Source organism: Musca autumnalis, unplaced genomic scaffold (genome assembly GCF_047663935.1).
Source record: "Musca autumnalis isolate F117 unplaced genomic scaffold, ASM4766393v1 scaffold_1, whole genome shotgun sequence".
Taxonomy (NCBI): domain Eukaryota; kingdom Metazoa; phylum Arthropoda; class Insecta; order Diptera; family Muscidae; genus Musca; species Musca autumnalis.
In genome coordinates, this window is record NW_027411644.1 from 34,946,557 (window position 1) to 34,967,073 (window position 20,517).

At 36.8% G+C, this 20,517-nt stretch overlaps 1 protein-coding gene across 50 annotated transcripts in view; it reads right to left on the reverse strand.

Annotated features, from left to right (window-relative positions):
* gish (casein kinase I gish) overlaps positions 1 to 20,517 on the reverse strand; it is a 187,592-nt gene that overhangs the window by 56,454 nt on the left and 110,621 nt on the right. For 30 of the 50 annotated variants that reach the window (XR_012411296.1, XR_012411302.1, XR_012411294.1 and 27 more), the window contains one exon: positions 13,431 to 13,541. Coding sequence is in view for 36 of the 50 variants with exons in the window: in XM_073972847.1 (XP_073828948.1) it covers positions 13,431 to 13,541 (111 nt within the window). In the remaining 14 variants the exon portion in view is untranslated. Of the gene's footprint in view, positions 1 to 4,792; positions 4,957 to 13,430; positions 13,542 to 20,517 lie in introns of all 50 variants that reach the window. The other 20 variants (XR_012411291.1, XR_012411285.1, XR_012411283.1 and 17 more) reach the window with 1 other exon arrangement.

A 20,517-nucleotide genomic window follows, 5' to 3' on the forward strand; every position in this document is an offset into this window, starting at 1 on the left:
TTCACGTGCGCACACGCCACAGCTATCTGCGACAAGTTGAAAAGTAGGAACAAGGTCCTCAAGTCCCTGGCCGGCAGCACTTGGGGTGCAGATAAAGAATTCTTGTTGGCCACATATAACGCGATTGGTCGGTCTGTGGTAAGCTATGCGGCTCCAGTCTGGACCCCGAGATTGTGTGATACGAACTGGAAAAAGATTCAAACTTGCCAGAATGCCGCCCTGAGAACAGCGACAGGGTGCCTCCTCAAATCTTCAGTGGACCATCTACATGAGGAGGCAAAGATTCTTCCAGCAAAGCAACACAAAGAGATGCTTTCGTTGCAGTACCTGCTTGGATGTTATCGTGTGAGCCATCCCAATCACCATCTTGTGGGTAGGCCCGGCCCATTCAGGGAGATCAGGAAGGATATACATGCTCTAGAGGGAGAGGTCCAACGATACAGGAGAGAACCCCCAGATCAACAAGTATATCAAGCAGGTTTGAATAGCATTCACACGGACGCAGTTGCCAAGGCCTTAAGCAATTATGGTGTGAATAAAGTACTCGGAGTACATCCTCCATCTATCGCAGCTGAGGAGCGTCAGCTGCCACGACAAACCAGAGTAGTTTTGGCTCAACTACGCTCGGGATATTGCAGTCGCCTAAATTCGTATTGGGCGGAAATCGATCGCACCGTGCAAGACATATGTCCAGTATGCGGCATGGGCCCGCAAGACACACAACACCTTTTTAACTGCCCCGCCAAACCTACCCATCTAACTCCAGTGGATCTGTGGCTACATCCCATCGAAGCAGCCATTTTTCTGGAACTGGAAATAGACTCTGAGCCAGATTGAACAGAGGAACGAACATATAAACATAATAAAAACACTGTTACAACAACAACAACTAAATCTAAGACCACTCTCTTCATTACATGGGCGGCAGAGGTGAAAACTGAGTTGATTGTCATGGTCGATGTTAGCAGAATTCCAATCACAAACTACCTCAAAATTCTAAGCTGACAAATAGGAACAAGGTCAAATCCCTAGCCGGCACATATAACGCGATAGCTGAGACTGTGGTAATTTACACGGCGCCAGTATGGTCTGCGTATGCAAGTGCTACGCGATGCAAAAATATTCAAACCTGCCAGATTGCCGTCCTGAGAACTGCAACAGGGTACCTCCTCATGTTTTGAGTAGACCATCTACATGAGGAGCAAAAGATTCTTCTTCTAGATGCTCGGGCAGAGTCATCCTAATCACCATATGGCGTATAGGATGTCAAATGTTTGCATTTTAAACAATTTATAGAAAAATATGCGTAGAGAAATCGGGGCTTAAATGTCGTTTAGGGGCACCTCTCGGATCGGGCTGAAATTTTTACAGTAGACAGCCCTTGGCATCCTGAATACAACGATATATAATTTTCCGGGCGGAAGTCTATACTTCCCGAGATATGGGTCTTGACATTTCGGAAATTTCGTACTTTCACACCTTTAGGTTGTTTAGGGGCACCTCTCGGATCGGGCTGAAATTTTTACAGTAGACAGCCCTTGGCATCCTGAATACAACGATATATAATTTTCCGGGCGGAAGTCTATACTTCCCGAGATATGGGTCTTGACATTTCGGAAATTTCGTACTTTCACACCTTTAGGTTGTTTAGGGGCACCTCTCGGATCGGTCTGAAATTTTTACAGTAGACAGCCCTTGGCATCCTGAATACAACGATATATAATTTTCCGGGGGGAAGTCCATACTTTCCGAGATATGGGTCTTGACATTTCGGAAATTTGTACTTTCACACCTTTAGTTTGTTTAGGGGCACCTCTCGGATCGGTCTGAAATTTTTACAGTAGACAGCCCTTGGCATCCTGAATACAACGATATATAATTTTCCGGGGGGATACTTCCATACCTCCCGAGATATGGATCTTGACATTTTACAATTCTAACGTGGGCAATATGGGCATCGTTTTAAAACTTATGGAGAGTACTTTTATGCACGCGTTTTGATCGCGTAGCCCACTTTTGACCCTGTCCATAGGAGAAGGTCTTGCGCTTTAAAACGAGTCCCATATTGCATAGGTTTTAAAAATAATGGTGATAAAAGTAAAAAAGTCAAGACCCATATCTCGGGAAGTATGGACTTCCCCCAGGAAATTATATATCGTTGTATTCAGGATGCCAAGGGCTATCTACTGTAAAAATTTCAGTCCGATCCGAGAGGTGCTCCTAAACAACCTAAAGGTGTGAAAGTACGAAATTTTCAAAATGTCAAGACCCATATCTCGGGAAGTATGGACTTCCCCCTGGATAATTATATATCGTTGTATTCAGGATGCCAAGGGCTACCTATGGTAAAAATTTCGGACCGATCCGAGAGGTGCCCCTAAACGATACTTGTTCCAAAATCTGATTTGATGTATATTTTCATTATTTCCCTGTTATTGGTCCTCGAATTTGTGTACCTTAATTGCTATTTTCCGAATTTATACACCCTTGAAATGAAACGGCGTCACATTTAAGCGTATTCACAATTTAACGTAGTATACCCTATTATTTCTACACTTCGACACAATAATCTTGTGTGGCCTATAAAAGTTTAGGGTATACTAGATTGCTTTTTATTAAAAGCAATATCTAAAGGCCAGAACAGAATCAATCGTCGCTTGCATTGCTTGCTTCCCCAAATGTCAAATTATAAAGGCATGCCAGAGCCTCTTTGCAAATCCGCCTGCGTTCCCCTTTAGGAGGCTCTGGCATTCCTTTATAATTTGACATTTGGGAAGCAGGAAAAGCAAGCGACGACTGATTCTGTTCTGGCCTTAAGTCTTATGCCACACGCTGAAACTTGCACTAAAAACTTTCCCATTTAATAGGGTTTCTTAAATCGAGTTACTCACTACAGCAAATTTAAAAAAATTGCCTTGGGAATTTAGTGCATATTTACATTAGGCAATTTTCCTTGCGGCAATTGTCAGTTTGATGGAGAGAGGGATGAGGAATGTGGCAACCCTTTGCCTCTCAACACCCTCTCTCGTCGACAAAGTGACCATTGCCGCAAGGAAAATTGCCTAATGTAAATACGGACTTATTTTGACATACAATTTTATGATTTCACTAGTATCGGATATCGATTTTGCGTACCCTAATCGTTGTATACCCAAAGATGTCAATATTATAAGATAGGAAAAGTCAATTGTGAAAAATTAACTGTAGAGGGAGTTAACCTCTGTTGCTACGATATCATAGCAACATTCTGTTAAACGAAAACTGTTACTCATTGGAATATTGACAAGAAAAACATTAAAACTCAAGTTTGAAGGCATTCGCTTTTGATTTTTTCATTGAATGAACAATAAAAAAAGAAAAGAAATAAATTTCAGCCACAAAACACGACGTTAATGTTTTCTGCCGCGAGAAATGGGAATCAAAAACGATTGGCATTGCTGTTATCAATTCCAGTGAGTTGTGTAGCCATCTGTAACCAAAATGTGGAACTATTAGCATATGTTTTTGGAAAATGCATTTGTTCGGGTCTTTATTGCTATACGTCTTTGTGTTTCCATTTTATAGGGTTTCTTAAATCGAGTTACTCACTTCAGGAATTTAATAAAATTACTCTAGTATGGAACTCGACCTAAGAGCGCATAACTTCAAAAAAAATTGTCTTGAAATTTAGTGCATATTTACATTAGGCAATTTTCCTTGCGGCAATTGTCAGTTTGATGGAAAGAGGGATGAGGAATATGGCAACCCTTTGCCTCTCAACACCCTCTCTCACTGACAAAGTGAGAACTGCCGCAAGGAAAATTGCCTAATGTAAATACGGACATAATTTGACATCCAATTTCATGATTTCACTAGCATCGGATATCGATTTTGCGTACCCTAATCGTTGTATAACGATTTTGTTAACCCTTGTTTAACCTAATCACAGTTAGATTTAATGTACCCTATTAATATTTACACGATGTCACAAACTAATCTTGTGTACCCTATAAATACATAGGGAACACTAGATTGTTTTGTATTGTTCTTCAATAAATCATGCCCTAATTGGTTTGTGTAAAGAAAAAAAAAACTATGTATAATTTATATTTTTAAATTCTGTTATTTTTTGTACTAAAATTAAAAAAAAAAAACACTAAAGAGTTTTCTAAGAGTATTAAAAACTTTTATAACGTTTAACCAATCAAAACTAATTAGACTAGTTTGTTGTTTTAAACGGAAAATAATCCTATTTAAATTAGAAAAACACTACAAAATTTCATCTACAAATATAACAATAATAAATTTTTGGTATTAAGAGAAAAGATGTGTGTTAATAAAATTTTCTGATTAAAAAAGGAGTAAGTAAGAATATATAATTTACATTTTATTTTGAATTATTTTTTTTTGCTTTAATTTTTTTAATTTTTATATTTATTTTGGAATTGTAGTTGAGACACTGGTTGGTAATGGTTTTAAGGAAGAAAAAAAGTAAGGAGTTTGTGGTGTGTTGTTAAACACAAAAAGGAGACTCCTTGTTTCTTTTCTTCTTTAAATAGAAAACACAAAAAATTGATTTTAAAAAGGAAATTTAGTTATATGACTATTATTTTTGTTTTGTCGCTATAGTGTTGTGTGTAATGTTATGTTAGGTAATTTTGATTACGGAAATATTTTCTCCCCACACGGTGGAGGAAGAAAGAAAATATTTCCCCAAGTTTAAACAAACAAAAAAATTAAATACAAATAAAATATTTTATTAATAACAATAATAAAATATGTATAGGATAATAGAGTGGAATTATAAACTTACAAGTTGCTTAGCTATCATCAGTACAGTCTTGAGTGAAAATTGACGGTTGCATATATTGAAGAGATCTTCTAAAGACAGTCCCAATAATTCTAATACCATGGCATTGTAACGGCCACTACAAGTGCCCAAATGATAGACACGTGGTATACCCTCTGGACAATTATCTATATGGGGGGGTTGTGATGACAAATAATGTTTGTTGAATGATATAGATAATTACAAGTATATATGTATAGATATATAGTTAAACAAATCAATGGAAAAAGATAAACATATTTTAAAAATATTTTATATTTTTTTACACACAAAAAAAAAATGTAAATAAATATAAATTATTTTTAAAATAGTTGTGTAAAATAAACCGCTCGTGGTCAATACATATTTATACATATATATGTAGTGGAAACATTTACAATAAAATGTTTTAATTGAAAATATATATTTTCCAAAAAAGTAAAAAAAAAAAATAAACAAAATACATATTTTCAATTGGTATTAGAATTTATTGTGTTGTGGGTTTTGATAGTTTTATACTATCAAACAAATTTCAAAATCTTTTGGAGTGTTCGAAAGAAGATCATCGTTCATCATCACTGCTCTTAGATTATTTGGACGATTAATTGTACAAATCACATGGTGATTCACTTAAATATCTCACATGGTTGGATGGTTGTGATTGGATGACGGAGGAGTTCATATTTGATGGTTTGGCGATTATATGAAAATAATTGTTTAGTTATTTTTTTGTAAATTATAGTAATTTCTTCAACAATTTTATAAACATTAATACCAGTTTTTGTTGAAGCCATGAAATTTGTAAGAATTTGATTATTTTTGTAACTTTTAACAAAAACAAATATTATTAAAACTATTTAGTACATAATACAATACAGTTTTATATATAGTTTAGATATAACAACAAATTGTAATACATCTTCTGTATATAAGAAAAAAAAAAAAACATTGAACAATAACAATTTGAAACTTAATTGCAGCATTTAAGGCAAGCATGATCACATTTGGCACGACGGTGCCGATGATTTTAGGCAATTTACATGCACACGACCCGAATCCACGGAAAGAGCGTACAAAAGAGAACAAATGTTTTGATTTGTTATTGTTTTATAGCTTGCGTGAATACAAAATTACAAACACACTGTTATAAGTGTCCAATATTTTGAATACATTCACATTTTCTGCCTTCTCTTTTTGGTCATGCCTGATTTAAGGTCCAAAGTTTCGACACAGTTCAATATTGTAATAATGACGCCCAACGTGGTACAAGTATTATGTCCGAAAAGCATTTTCGTACACCAAAAACTTTGTTAAAACTTCTCCACAGGCCATATTATACTATTTGTTGATAATTTTAATCCGAATTAGTGTGCCCTATATAGTATTTCCTCTATTCTGCTTGTCCATGTTTATTAAACGGCGTCGCAATTTAAATTGTTGGCCTGTTCCCGTACTTTTTAAAGTGGTAAAAGTTGTAAAAGTCGTAAACGATTTTCATATAAATTTTGTGTACGGGAACGCAAAATCTGTAAAAGTGGTAAAAATTGTAAAAATTTTTTAGTTCTGGAACAGAGCTATAAATTTTGTGTACGTGAACGCAAAATGTGTAAAAAGTGGTTAAAATTGTAAAAACTTTTTAGTTCTGGAACAGAGCTTGTGTGACGTTACCATAATTCTATTTACGGCGTGTAAACCTCGCACAAGAAACTATTTTATATTATTTTTTAATAAGTTTAACTTGAACTACAGTGCCCTATACATTACTCCTTCGATTTCGTCTACCCTTATTCTTTAACGGTGTCCCAATTCAAATGGTGTGCCATCGTCATAACTTCATTTAAAGAACCCTACTACTATGACGGCGTAGCAATTTTATTTAACGGCGCCGCTATACAACTTTTGGGCCATGACAACGGCCACTTAGTGAACGGCGTCATAGTGTGTGTCCCATGGTATAATAATGTAGAGGTAGGCCAGGTATGAAAATCGCTGAAAAATACAACCCTGTAGCCATGGCTTAAAACGTCAAATGACGTGGAGCAATAATAAAGGTAGATGTATTTGTTAACACTACTTCACAAGTCATTTTGTACTATTTGTTGATAATTTAAATCCGAATTAGTGTGCCCTATATAGTATTTCCTCTATTCTGCTTGTCCATGTTTATTAAACGGTGTCGCAATTTAAACTGTGTGACGTCACCATAATTCTATTTAATAAACCCTAGTATATTTACGGCGTGTAAACCTTGCACAAGAAAATATTTTATATTATTTTTTAATAAGTTTAACTTGAACTACAGTGCTCTATACAGTACTTCTTCGATTTCGTCTACCCTTGTTCTTTAACGGTGTCCCAATTCAAATTGTGTGCCGTCGTCATAACTTCATTTAATGAACCCTACTACTACGACGGCGTGTAAACCTTGCTTGATAATTATAACTTGAACTAGAACTCCTTCGATTTCGTCTGCCCTTGATGTGTAACGGCGAACAATTTTATTTAACGGCGTCGCAATACAACTATTGTGCTGTTGTCATAACTCCACTTAGTGAACGGCCTTATAAATCAATTGTGTGTGTCCCATGGTATAATAAAGTAGAAGTAGGCCAGGGGCTCAATTCTGTTTCTATGAAAATGTGAAATGAAAACTTTTATAAAGGAGAAAACTGTCAAATAAAAAAAATTATAAAGGAAATATTTTTCATTTAAAATTTTCATAGAACAGGAATCCAGCCCCAGGTATGAAAATCGCGGAAAAAAACAACCCCATGGCTTAAAACGTCAAATATCATGGAGCTATAATAAAGGTAGATGTATATGCATAGTTAGTCGGTTTAACAGAAACATATGAAATTTAGAACTTCACTGTTTATTTTATCACAATAACGCATTTTGACAACTGGTATGAGGATCATCTGTTTTTGGCGTTACACCTTATTATTCCACCATGAACCGGATTTAACAAACACACTGGGTTTCAAATGTCAATTCCTTTGCGTATACGTCAAATAAATCCTTATTAGGAAGGTTAACCCTTCAAAAGGCTATAACATAAACATGGCCTTATGCTCCAGAATATTATTGCTAGATAACTGTTCCAAAAATAGGAAAACAAAAATGCCATTCTCTTATTTTCTACTTGAAAAGTTTGGCTAATCTAACATCGTGATTACTGGCATCCGATTTGCAGATACGGCGACATTTCAGCTAGAAATTTTACAATATTTGTAATTTTTCCGTTCCCGTACTTTTAAAACAAATTTCAATAAATGTCAATACTTGACAAATCGTTCATTCGCAAGTATTATTTGCATATTAAACAAGTAGGAAAAGCGTTAAGTTCGGTCGTACCGAACTTTTTATACCCTCCACCACAAATTTCAGCCATTTCGGTGGATTAATGTGGCCACAACCTTCAAAATACCGAAAATCGGAAGGTACCGTTCTATGGGGGCTATATGATGGCGCGGACCTATACCTACAAATTTCTGGGGGAAAGTTTTTTTAACCCCAACGAAGACTAAATACCAAATTTCAGCCATCTCGATGTGATAATGAGGCCAAAAACATTCAAAATAACGAAAATCGGGAGATATCGTCCTATGGGGGCTATATCAAAACGTGGACCGATACAAAACATTTTATGATAGAAATGTTTCTTAGCCTCTGGAAACACAAAATACAAAGTTACAACCGTTTCTGTTGTCAAATGGAACTAACACAATCAAAATATATTAAAATGACGCGTACTTTATATGGGGCGTTATATGGGGGCTATACCAAAACGTGGACCAATATAAACCAACTTTGGTAGGAATGTTTTTTGGCCTCTGGAGACAAAATACCAAGTTACAACCAATTCGGTGGTAAAATGGGACAAATATCTTAAACATTCCTTAAAACGACGACGCGTCACGCGTCATTTTGTATGGGGGCTATACGAAAGCGTGGACCTACATAGCCCGCTTTCAATACCAAAAGTCCTACGTACAAATAATAGATTTTCCCAAAATTTCATCCACCTACGTCAATCCGTTCGGACGCTAGAGTGATTTTCACAGACAGACAGACGGACGGACATGGCTATATCGATGTAGAATTGCACGCTGATCAAGAATATATATAGTCTATGGGGTCTACAATGATTATTTCGAGTAGTTGCAAACGGAGTGACAAACTCAATATACCCCCATCCTATGGTGGAGGGTATAAAAATCAACAATTTTATTTAGCCACGCGAATAAAATTTCTTGTCCTTGTTTTCACTTTTAAGATATAGTGGTTAAATCAGTTTTTTGTTGGAACAATTCATCGATGCATCTACCTTTATAATTGCATAATGTCAACAACAGTAAAAAATGTCAACCCTGCCATTGACAGAATAGGCCATACAATAAAAACAAGTAAGAAAAGCGTTAAGTTCGGTCGGGCCGAACTTTTTATACCCTCCACCACAAATTTCAGCCATTTCGGTGGATTAATGTGGCCACAATCTTCAAAATACCGAAATTCGGAAGGTACCGTTCTATGGGGGCTATATGACGACGTGGACCTATACCTACAAATTTCTGGGGGAAAGTTTTATACGCCTAAAGAAGACTAAATACCAAATTTCAGCCATATCGGTGTGATAATGAGGCTAAAACCTTCAAAATACCGAAAACCGGAAGATATCGTCCTATGGGGGCTATATCACAACGTGGACCTATATAAACATTTTATGGTAGAAATGTTTCTTAGCCTCTGGAAACACAAAATACAAAGTTACAACCGATTCTTTGGTCAAATGGGTCTAATACATTCAAAATATATTAAAATGACGCGTACTTTATAAGGGGTCTTATGTGGGGACTATACCAAAACGTGGACCTATATAACCCAACTTTGGTAGGAATGTTTTCTGGCCTCTGAAGACACAAAATACCAAATTACAACCAATTCTGTAGTCAAATGGGTCTAATACATTCAAAATATATTAAAATGACGCGTACTTTATATGGGGCCTTATATGGGGGCTATACCAAAACGTGGACCTATATAACCCAACTTTGGTAGGAATATTATTTGGCCTCTGGAGACACAAAGTACCAAATTACAACCAATTCGGTGGTAAAATGGGCCAAATATCTTAAAAATTCCTTAAAACGACGACGCGTCACGCGTCATTTTGTATGGGGGCTATACGAAAGCGTGGACCTACATAGCCCGCTTTCAATACCAAAAGTCCTACGTAAATATAACATATTTTCCCAAAATTTCATCAACCTACGTCAATCCGTTCGGACGCTAGAGTGATTTCCACAGACGGACAGACGGACAGACGGACGGACATGGCTATATCGATGTAGAATTGCACGCTGATCAAGAATATATATACTTTGTGGGGTCTACAATGATTATTTCGAGTAGTTACAAACGTAGTGACAAACTTAATATACCCCCATCCTAAGGTGGAGGGTATAAAAAATTAATCAGCTGTTAGCTGTGGCCTACCTTATATATTATTGTACCATGGTGTGTCCTATAAGAAAGTAGGGAACACTAGATTGGTTTTGTTTTACTGCAGATTTATACTAAAAGATGTCACAAAAAGTAATTATTCAATAAAATGTTATTCAAAAATACTTTCTTAACAATTACAACATAAACTAGTGTACCCTATGAAGTACTTCCTTGACTTTGCTTGCCGTTTTTTATTTAACGGCGGCGCAATACAACTGTCGTGCCATTGTAATAACTCCACTTAGTGAATGGCGTCATAAATCAATTGTGTTTGGCCCATAAGAACGTAGGGAACACCAGATTGGTTTTGTTTTACTGCAGATTTATACTAGATGACGTCACAAAAATTAATTATTCAATAAAATGTTATTCAAAAATACTTTCTTAATAATTACAACATAAACTAGTGTGCCCTATAAAGTACTTCCTCGACTTTGCTTGCCTTTTTTATTTAACGGCGGCGCAATATAACTGTCGTGCCATTGTCATAACTCCACTTGAGAGAATGGCGTCATAAATCAATTGTGTTTGGCCTATAAGTACGTAGGGAACACTAGATTGGTTTTGTTTTACTGCAGATTTATACTAAAAGACGTCACAAAAAGTAATTATTCAATAGAATGTTATTTAAAAATACTTTCTTAATAATTACAACATAAACTAGTGTACCCTATAAAGTACTTCCTCGAATTCGCTTGTCTTTTTTATTTAATGGCGGCGCAATATAACTGTCGTGCCATTGTCATAACTCCACTTAGTGAATGGTGTCATAAATCAATTGTGTTTGGCCTATAAGTACGTAGGGAACACTAGATTGGTTTTGTTTTACTGCAGATTTATACTAAAAGACGTCACGAAAAGTAATTATACAATAAAATGTTATTCAAAAATACTTTCTTAATAATTACAACATAAACTAGTGTGCCCTATGAAGTACTTCCTCGACCTCGCTTGCCGTTTTTTATTTAACGGCGGCGCAATATAACTATCGTGCCATTGTCATAACTCCACTTTGTGAATGGCGTCATAAATCAATTTTGTTTGGCCTATAAGAACGTAGGGAACACTAGATTGGTTTTGTTTTACTGCAGATTTATACTAAAAGACGTCACAAAAAGTAATTATACAATAAAATGTTATTGAAAAAATACTTCTTAATAATTACAACATAAACTAGTGTACCCTATAAAGTACTTCCTCGACTTCGCTTGCTTTTTTATTTAACGGCGCCGTAATATAACTGTCGTGCCATTGTCATAACTCCGTTTAGGAAATGGCGTCATAAATCAATTGTGTTTGGCCTATAAGTACGTAGGGAACACTAGATTGGTTTTGTTTTACTGCAGATTTAAACTAAAAGACGTCACAAAAAGTAATTATACAATAAAATGTTATTCAAAAATACTTCCTTAATAATTACAATATAAACTAGTGTGCCCTATGAAGTATTTCCTCGACTTCGCTTGCCTTTTTTATTTAACGGCGGCGCAATATAACTGTCGTGCCATTGTCATAACTCCACTTAGTGAATGGCGTCATAAATCAATTGTGCGTGTCCTATAAGAAAGTAGGGAACACCAGATTGGTTTGGTTTTTACTGCAGATTTATACTAAAAGACGTCACAAAAAGTAATTATTCAATAAAATGTTATTCAAAAATACTTTCTTAATAATTGCAACATAAACTGTGTACCCTATAAAGTACTTCCTCGACTTTGCTTGCCTTTTTTATTTAACGGCGGTGCAATATAACTGTCGTGCCATTGTCATAACTCCACTTGAGAGAATGGCGTCATAAATCAATTGTGTTTGGCCCAGAAGAACGTAGGGAACACAAGATTGGTTTCGTTTGATAGCCGATTTTCACAAAAAAAAAAAAAATGCCACAAAAAGTTATTATTCAATGTTTTTTCTTTAAATATAACAGTAAATAATGCATATTACAAAATAATTAACAATTACAATAACAACAATCTTCTTTTAAAACTTCACTACAAATTTCGGTAATTAAAAAATTAAAACAAAATAATAATGATTATTATATAAAAAAATATTAACATAACATTTAGTATATAACAAATTGATGTGTATTTGTGTAATTGTTTTTTTCTGATTTAGTTTCTAATTATAGCATTTTTGTTGTAATTTTCATTTTATTTAAAAAAAAATTAGAGAAGAAAAAAGTTTAAGCACCGACCTCCGCGCGTAAAATATGCTAGAGAAAAATCTTTCTTTATTTTGAGTTATATGTAACTATGTATACATATATTTACGATAATGAAATATACATATATAATCTGCATATATATGTATGTATGTAATGTTTGTATGTAGAAGAAGAAAAGGAAGACAACAACATTAGGTGTTTGTTCACATTTTGAATTGAAGAAGAACACAAATTCATTAACGTTTTCGTTGTTTCGTTTAAAGGTGGTAACGGTGCAGCAAAAAAAAATGATATTCTAAAATGGGGGAGGGTTGTTTTAGTTTGAAATGTTTGATTTCTTTTTTATTATTATTATTTGTTTTCTAAGTTTCTCTAAAGGGGGCATGGATGGATTAACGTCAACAAAATTTTCTTTTTTTTAAGCGAAACAAGTTAGTAACATTATATAATATATATTTGAATATTTCTATATATAGAGTTATGTAGTATAAATAATGTATAGAGGATAACAAATACAAAATATATAAATTTTAAATAAAAAAGCATTTGTTTTCAAAAAAAAAATAGGATTAGCACAAGAAAAATGTTGGAACAAAAGTTATGCGGTATTAGGAGAAATGTTTTTTTTTTGTTTTCAATGATTTTGGGAGAAAATGAGAGAGAGAAAAAAACTACATAAAGGTCACTACAATTTGCAGAAAATTGCAAGAAATTACAGCAAAGCAATTATGGACTTTTTTCCAGCAAATTCAGTTCAATTCTTATTCGTTCTAAACAAATTGTAATGACCTGTTTATGTAATTTTTTTCTTTTGATTCAAACAGAATTTTCAAATAAATATCTTTTCTTTGTTGTATGCATAAAAAACACAAAAATGTAATACAAATAATTTTACTGCTAAAACAAAAACAATAAATGCAAGTATGTAGTAAATAAATCCAGTTGACTTACCATGTGATCCTAATAGTTTATAAAACCTATACTCTAAGTGTAGTTGAGGAGCCTTTGACTTCATTGGCTCCATTTTTATTGCTACATGTTCATTGTTGTACAGATTTTTGCCTAAAAGGGAGAAAAAAGAATACAAAACATATTAAGTTCAGTATAAAACATTTACAAATACAAATGTAAACACATGTCACTTTAACAAAATCACAAAGTCAAAAGCATCCATGAGAAATCAGCTGTTTTTTCAGACACAAAGTTTTGTTGAATGAATGAAGAGACGACTTTGATAGCGAGCGGGGATAAAAGAGAAACACTTGTTCTCATTTCTTTTACACCTCACCACTTTGTATTTCCATATGTCTGTGAACGATTGCGAGATCCCTACATTTTACAAATATGGTTTACATGAAATGACATCTGATCAGATTCATGCAATAAATGATGCATGTTGAACTTACAGTAGCATAAAATGTAAATATAATGAGAAGAGATAAAGGGGCGACACTTTTTCACATTAGTAAACCACAATATTTCTACGGTGTGTAAACCTTGCACAACGAAACATTTTATGTTCTTTTTTTGATGATTTGAACTTGAACTAGGGTGCTCTATACAGTGGCTTTACGATTTCGCCTACCCTTGTTCATTAACGGCATGTCCCTGTCCACACTAAAGCGATTTCAATGAAATAATTTAATGAAATTATGCGTTTTTAGATCGTATTCCATACGAAGGTAATTTTATGAAATTGCTGCAGTGTGGAACTCGATCTAAGAACTCCTAATTTCATTAAATTATTTCACTGAAATCTGTCTAGTGTGGACTGGGACCATAGCAATTCGACCTGTATGTCGTCGTCATAACTGGACTTAGTAAATCCTAAACCTTGAACAATAAGCTATTTTCTATTACTTATTGATAAGTATCACTTGAACTAGTGTGCCCTATACAGTACTTTTTCGATTCGTCAACCCTTGTTATTTAACGGCGTTGCGATTCAACGTGTGCGACGTAGTCACAACTCGACATAGTAATTTCACTATATCTATGGTGTGTAAACGTTGCACAAGAATGTTTTACATTATTTTTTGATAAGTTTAACCTGTAGTGGGATTCTGTTGTTGTTGTTGTAGCAGCTTCTACAAGTACATGTAAATCTTTTTTTTATTGATTCGGCTCTGCCACCAGCTCCAAGCTCAGAAAGGACGCCACCTGAATTGGATTAGTCCAAAGAGAGAGAGGAGTTAAATCAGTCGGGTTGGCTGGGCAGTTAAACAGGTGCTGCGTAGTATGCGGACCGGTGCCACATGCTGGGCAGATATTCCGCGTGTCATCAATCCTGGCCCAGTAAAAATTGAGGCGGCTGCACCAACCAGATCTAAGTTGCGCCAACACGACTCTCGTTTGTCTTGGCAGCTGTTGTTCTTTCCCTGCCACGGGTGGTGAGTGATCTTCGAGTACTATATTCACACTGTAGGCTGCCGGAGCCTCTGCAACCGCATCAGTATGAATGTCTCTTAAACCTGCCTGGTATGCACGTTGATCTTGAGGTTCTCTTTTATATCTTTGGACCTCTCTCTCTCTCTAGATCTCTATAATCTTCCCCAACTCTCCTGGGGGGTTCAGGCATATCCACCAGATGGTGATTTGGGTGGTATTGCCTATAGCATCCAAGCAAGTACTGCATCGTCGACATCCTGTTGTGACGACTCACAGGAAGGATCTTTGTCTCCTCATGTAAATGGTCCACTGCAGACATGAGGTGACACCCTGTAGCTGTTCTCAGGGCAGGATTCTGACAGATTTGTAGTTTATCCCATTGCGTATCACTTACGTTAGCAAACCACGCTGGCGCCACATAGCTTACCACAGACCGACCTATCGCGTTGTATGTGGGACCTGACGCCATGAGTGTACAATCATCCGCGTTCGTAATGAACTCAATGCCGTCGGGAGGGCGTGGAATTGCAGAGAGGTAGAGGTTAAACAGTTCCGGAGATATCACCCCTCCTTGGGGAACACCCTGCTTAACTCTACGGGGTTTGGACTTCCTGTCTCTGAATTCCACGTATGACTGGCGACCACACAAATAGTTGATGACCCAGCGTTTCAGACAAGGCCGGAGGGTAGTATTCTCGATATCCTCGAACAGCCTAGCATGGCTGACCGCATCAAACGCTTTGGTCAGATCCAATGCTACCATCACTGTTCTGTGACATGGTTTGTCCTGGTTGAGTCCTCGTCCAATATATGTGGAAATGGCGTGCAGTGCTGTTGTGGTACTGTGCTGCTTCCGGAACCCGTGTTGATGATTTGCAACTGGATAACACGTTCTGATGCTGGGGAGGAGTAATGCCTCGAGTATCTTTGCTACTGGTGATAGAAGCGAAAGCGGCCTGTACGACTCAACTTTACTGGCATCTTTGCCAGGTTTCAGCAGCGGGACCACCCTGCCCATCTTCCAGGCATCGGGAACAATTAGGGTGGCTAGCGATAAGTTGAGGACCTTACTTAAATACTCGACTCCTGGGTCATCCGGCTGTTTTAGCATCACCATAGAAATTCCGTCAGGTCCAAGCGCTTTGGATGACTTTGCGCCTCGGATAACATCTGCAACATCATCCATCGTAAATTGTGGCGGTTCTTCCTCGGCTGGAAGAGATCGCAAACGACGCAAAACACTTCTCTTCGCCCGGTCGCTATCGGGGTGCTCGATAAATTGTCGGCAGAAATAGCCAGCGCACCTCTTCGGATCTGTCACGGTCACGCCGTTAAACGTGACAGATGTCCGATCGTCTCTCCTACCAGGGATCGATAGCGCCTTAACCGTTGTCCACAATTTATTACAGCCGGCTCCAATTTTGCAGCACTTCAGATGTTCTAGCCACTTTTTCCGCTTGTGTTCACTGACTAATCTATTGACTTCCATTGTCAGTTCCCTGACTCTGGGGTCGTTAGGGTTCGTACGGTGAAGCTCATCACGCTCATTAGCTAATCCCGTCGCCTCTGCTGGGAAATTGGATCTTATTTCAGGTATTCGACCAGCAGGGATAAAGCGAGCGGCTGCAGCAGTGATTATGTCTCGGAACTTCCTCTCTGCTACTCGAACATCAGAGGGACTGGGCAGTTCTCTGAAGCGTTGATTAGTGAACTCTCTGAAACCTTGCCAATCCGCTTTTCCATGATTAATGAAAGTGCGGCGTTCAGAGGTTATGAAGCCTGGTGGTCTGTTTATGGAGATGAGGATTGGGAGATGGTCCGACCCAAGGGAAATGACGGGTTGCCGTGTCACGTCATTCGTTAGACCAGGTGACACGATGGATATGTCAGGCGAACTGTGGCAGTCTCCTCTAATCCCTAGAGCTGAATGCGATAACTCGTGATGTGCATTGAAATCCCCTAGGACCAGCCGGTTATCACCCCGCAACAGAGGCCTGATGTTAGGCAAATAACGCGGGGCACAGCTATTTACCGGCGGGATATACACATTCAGCAGTTCTATCTCGGCGAATCCACACCTTACCGCTACCCCCACCATACACTCCAAGTATGGGTCCCTAGAGTCTAGCTCAGGCGAGATAGGTCTGTATTGGACAGACTGGTGCAGTAGGAATGCAAGCCCTCCACCCCCACTTCTCGTACGATCCTGGCGAAGAACGTTGTATCCATCACAACTCCGAAGACTGCAGTTGTTGCTCAGCTTCTTTTCCTGGGTCGCCGCGACTATAATATTTCTCCGACTCATAAAGTCCACGATCTCATTGATCTTGGTTCGAAGACCATCGCAGTTAAACTGCAAGAATGTTACATCCTCAGGATCTGGGACAGCAGCAATACGCGGTGTTAATGGCTGCTGCTGATACTGTTGTCTGGGAGATTGCGGGGGAGTTTCATAATCCGATGATGTTGATGACGAAGACTCACTGGGGTTATATCGGCGCAGCACGAGGCAACATAAACCCTGTCGTAATACTCCCTCAGGTAGGTGAGGCCTGAACAGTTCCTGAAATGCACCCATCCTTGGCACCCGTTGCATCTCATTGACACCGACCTATGGTGGATGAGACGTTGACAAACGGTGCAGAACCATGGTCCGGGGTTACTCTCAATCCCGGCACCGACCAAAAGAATCAGGAGCAGGCATTCCGGGACACGAACAAGTACTACTACAACTACTTGGGATCCTGTAACTTTTGTTTGCCTTTGCCGACAAAAATCGGAAAATTGAAACGCAAAATTATGAATGCAAACTTGAAATAAAAGTTGACAACACTTGCTGTATCGGTAGAGGTTAGCGACTACTTTATTTTGGCCGACTTGGTAATTTTGTCGTTAACTAAATACAGAATCGCACTACTGAACTTTAATTTTTAACTTTTCTTATTTATTACTTTCTTATATGTGCCCATAACAGTATTTGCTAGCCCTCGATTTTGCTAGCCCTTGTTTAACGGCATCGCAATTCAATTTGTGTGCCGTCGTCATAACTCAACTTAGTGAACCCTACTATTTCAACGGCGTCATACATCAACTTCGTGTGTCCTATAAATATATCTTACTCTTATGTTACACGCTAAAACTTTCATACAAAACTTTCCCATTATTTTGGCGTTCATAGATCGAGTTCCATACAAAAGTAATTTTATGAAATTACTGTAATGGGGAACTCGACCTAAGAACGCCAATAATGGGAAAGTTTCGTATGAAAGTTTTAGCGTGTAACATAAGAACGCCAAAATAATGGGAAAGTTTCGTATGAAAGTTTTAGCGTGTAACATAAGAGTTATGTTACACGCTGAAACTTTCCCATTATTTTAGCGTTCTTACGTCGAGTTCCCCATTACAGTAATTTTATAAAATTACTTTTGTATGGAACTCGATCTATGAACGCCAAAATAATGGGAAAGAAGAAAGTTTTAGCGTGTAACATAAGAGTATGCAAGGACTAGATCAAACCCGTTCGTGGGTATTGATTTGGTTACGAAGTTTTTCGGCAAATCACACACACGTGACCCGAACGCAAAGTAAGAGAGCAAATGTTTTGATTTTTTTACTTCAGTTTTGTACTGAATGTCATGCAAGCAGGTTGATGCCGCTTTATTTGTTTTTTTTTTGGGTACACTGAAAAGATTTTGCAGTTGTACAGCAAATATGTGGAGGGAAGAATTTGAAAATGATTTTTTGTTTTGTATTAATATTTTTTATGACGCAGAATGCCTCGTCTGCAATGCAACAATAAAAAATGTACATACAGTCGGACCTCGATTATCCGTGATGGTCGGGACCGGAGGCATTACGGATAATCGATTTTCCCGGATAATGGAGGTAATGTTTTTATGCAGCTTTTGAACATATTTTTAAGTAAAAATGACATAATAATGTGCAATAATAATAAACTCGGTAATTTTGATTATATCTGTTAAGGTAATCCACCAAATTTTAGAAAGATACATAATATCGACGCCTCCAAACAATAGTATGCTAAGTCGACTTAGCATGTTTTCAAGTTCTTTACATTTTTATATTTAACGTCCTTTAACTGAAATTCTGTCTAATTTTGGTAATGATCGGTCAATCCGAACAGAAGTTATAAACAAATATTGACTTAGCTTAGTACTGAAGTTCAAAAAAATGTCCAAACTTTGAGAGCTTCTCCTGCAAAACTCACTTTTTAGACTTAGCATACTATTATTTGGAGGTGTCGATATCATCATCATCAGATTCATCTTAATTGAATTTGTATCGTGGGTTTTGTAATTTATGGTATTACAAATTGTGTAATGCGGGAGAATTTCCAGTTTTCTTTTGTTTGCCTTTTGTTTACTTAATCAAATTAATTGGAAACTGTGTTTTTCTCCCGGATAATGACGTTTATAACGAAAAATACAGGAAATGGAAAAATACCAACACTTCTTTTCTATCCCGGATAATGGAGGTTCCCGGATAATCGATTCACGGATAATCGAGGTTCAACTGTATATCCATCTTACCTTAGGCGTCATTATAATACGCATACAAAATATCATTTAATGACAGGAAATGCGCGAAAAAAATAATATGAGTTGATAATTTTCACTGTGCGGTTGAAATCGATGTTGTTTAACAATTTTTATTTTTTTATCTAAATTTACCCGAATTTCGTTAATTTTATTTTATTATATTTAAGTTAAGACCCTAATGTACAAATATAAAAAGAACGAAATCGCAATCATTAATCAACTCTTAGCAATCGCAGTTTTAATAAAAGAAACTTTTGACTGTGATTCACTGCATATTATTTTTAATTTTAGTCATACAAAGCGAACGCGCCAACAATATATTTTTTCTATTTGAAAATTTTGCCTTTTTAGGCGAAGATCATTTTTAGTATTAATTTTTTTTTAATTTATTAATCGAGCTTTTTTTATGATCTATAATGCAAATGAAAAAGGAAAGCCAACGATTCGAACCCACAAACCCACCACTATAGTCGTGTTCCTTTACGTGCCAGAGGTTACCAGTTTTTACCACTTTTTACCCGCAAAGTGTTCCCTTACTTTCAAAAGCATACAATTTATATGATAGCAGTTCACCACTTTTACCATTTCTTGCCACTGTTACCATTTTTAAAAGTAAAGGAACAGACCATATGTTTGGCTCTGAACGCTAACACGCCGTGACAACTTTTTTCCTGTGTTTTTCATTTCATACTCAATATGAAAATCATCACCCTGTTCTGTTCTGTCAGTGTAATTTTACCCACACATAAACAATTTAAGCGCTCGCTCTTCTTGGTCGGCTATGGACTAGATTGATGCTGCAAATACGGTTCATACTAGAGCTGGCAAATAATCGATGGCACTATCGATAATATCGATTATTTTTTAAAAATTCAATATCGATAGATAGTTTTGTCTATCGATATTATCGGACTAAAAATCCCTAACCTAAAATCTATAGAAATTACGCGGTTATTCGGTTTTGTGGACGTGAGAAAGTAGTTGTGAAAAAACAGTATTAGTATTTTGTTATAAATAAAAGGGTTTTATTGCATTTTTGGGCCATTTTTATTAAATAAAAACAATTGTTATTATTTCTGTGAAGTACTTGT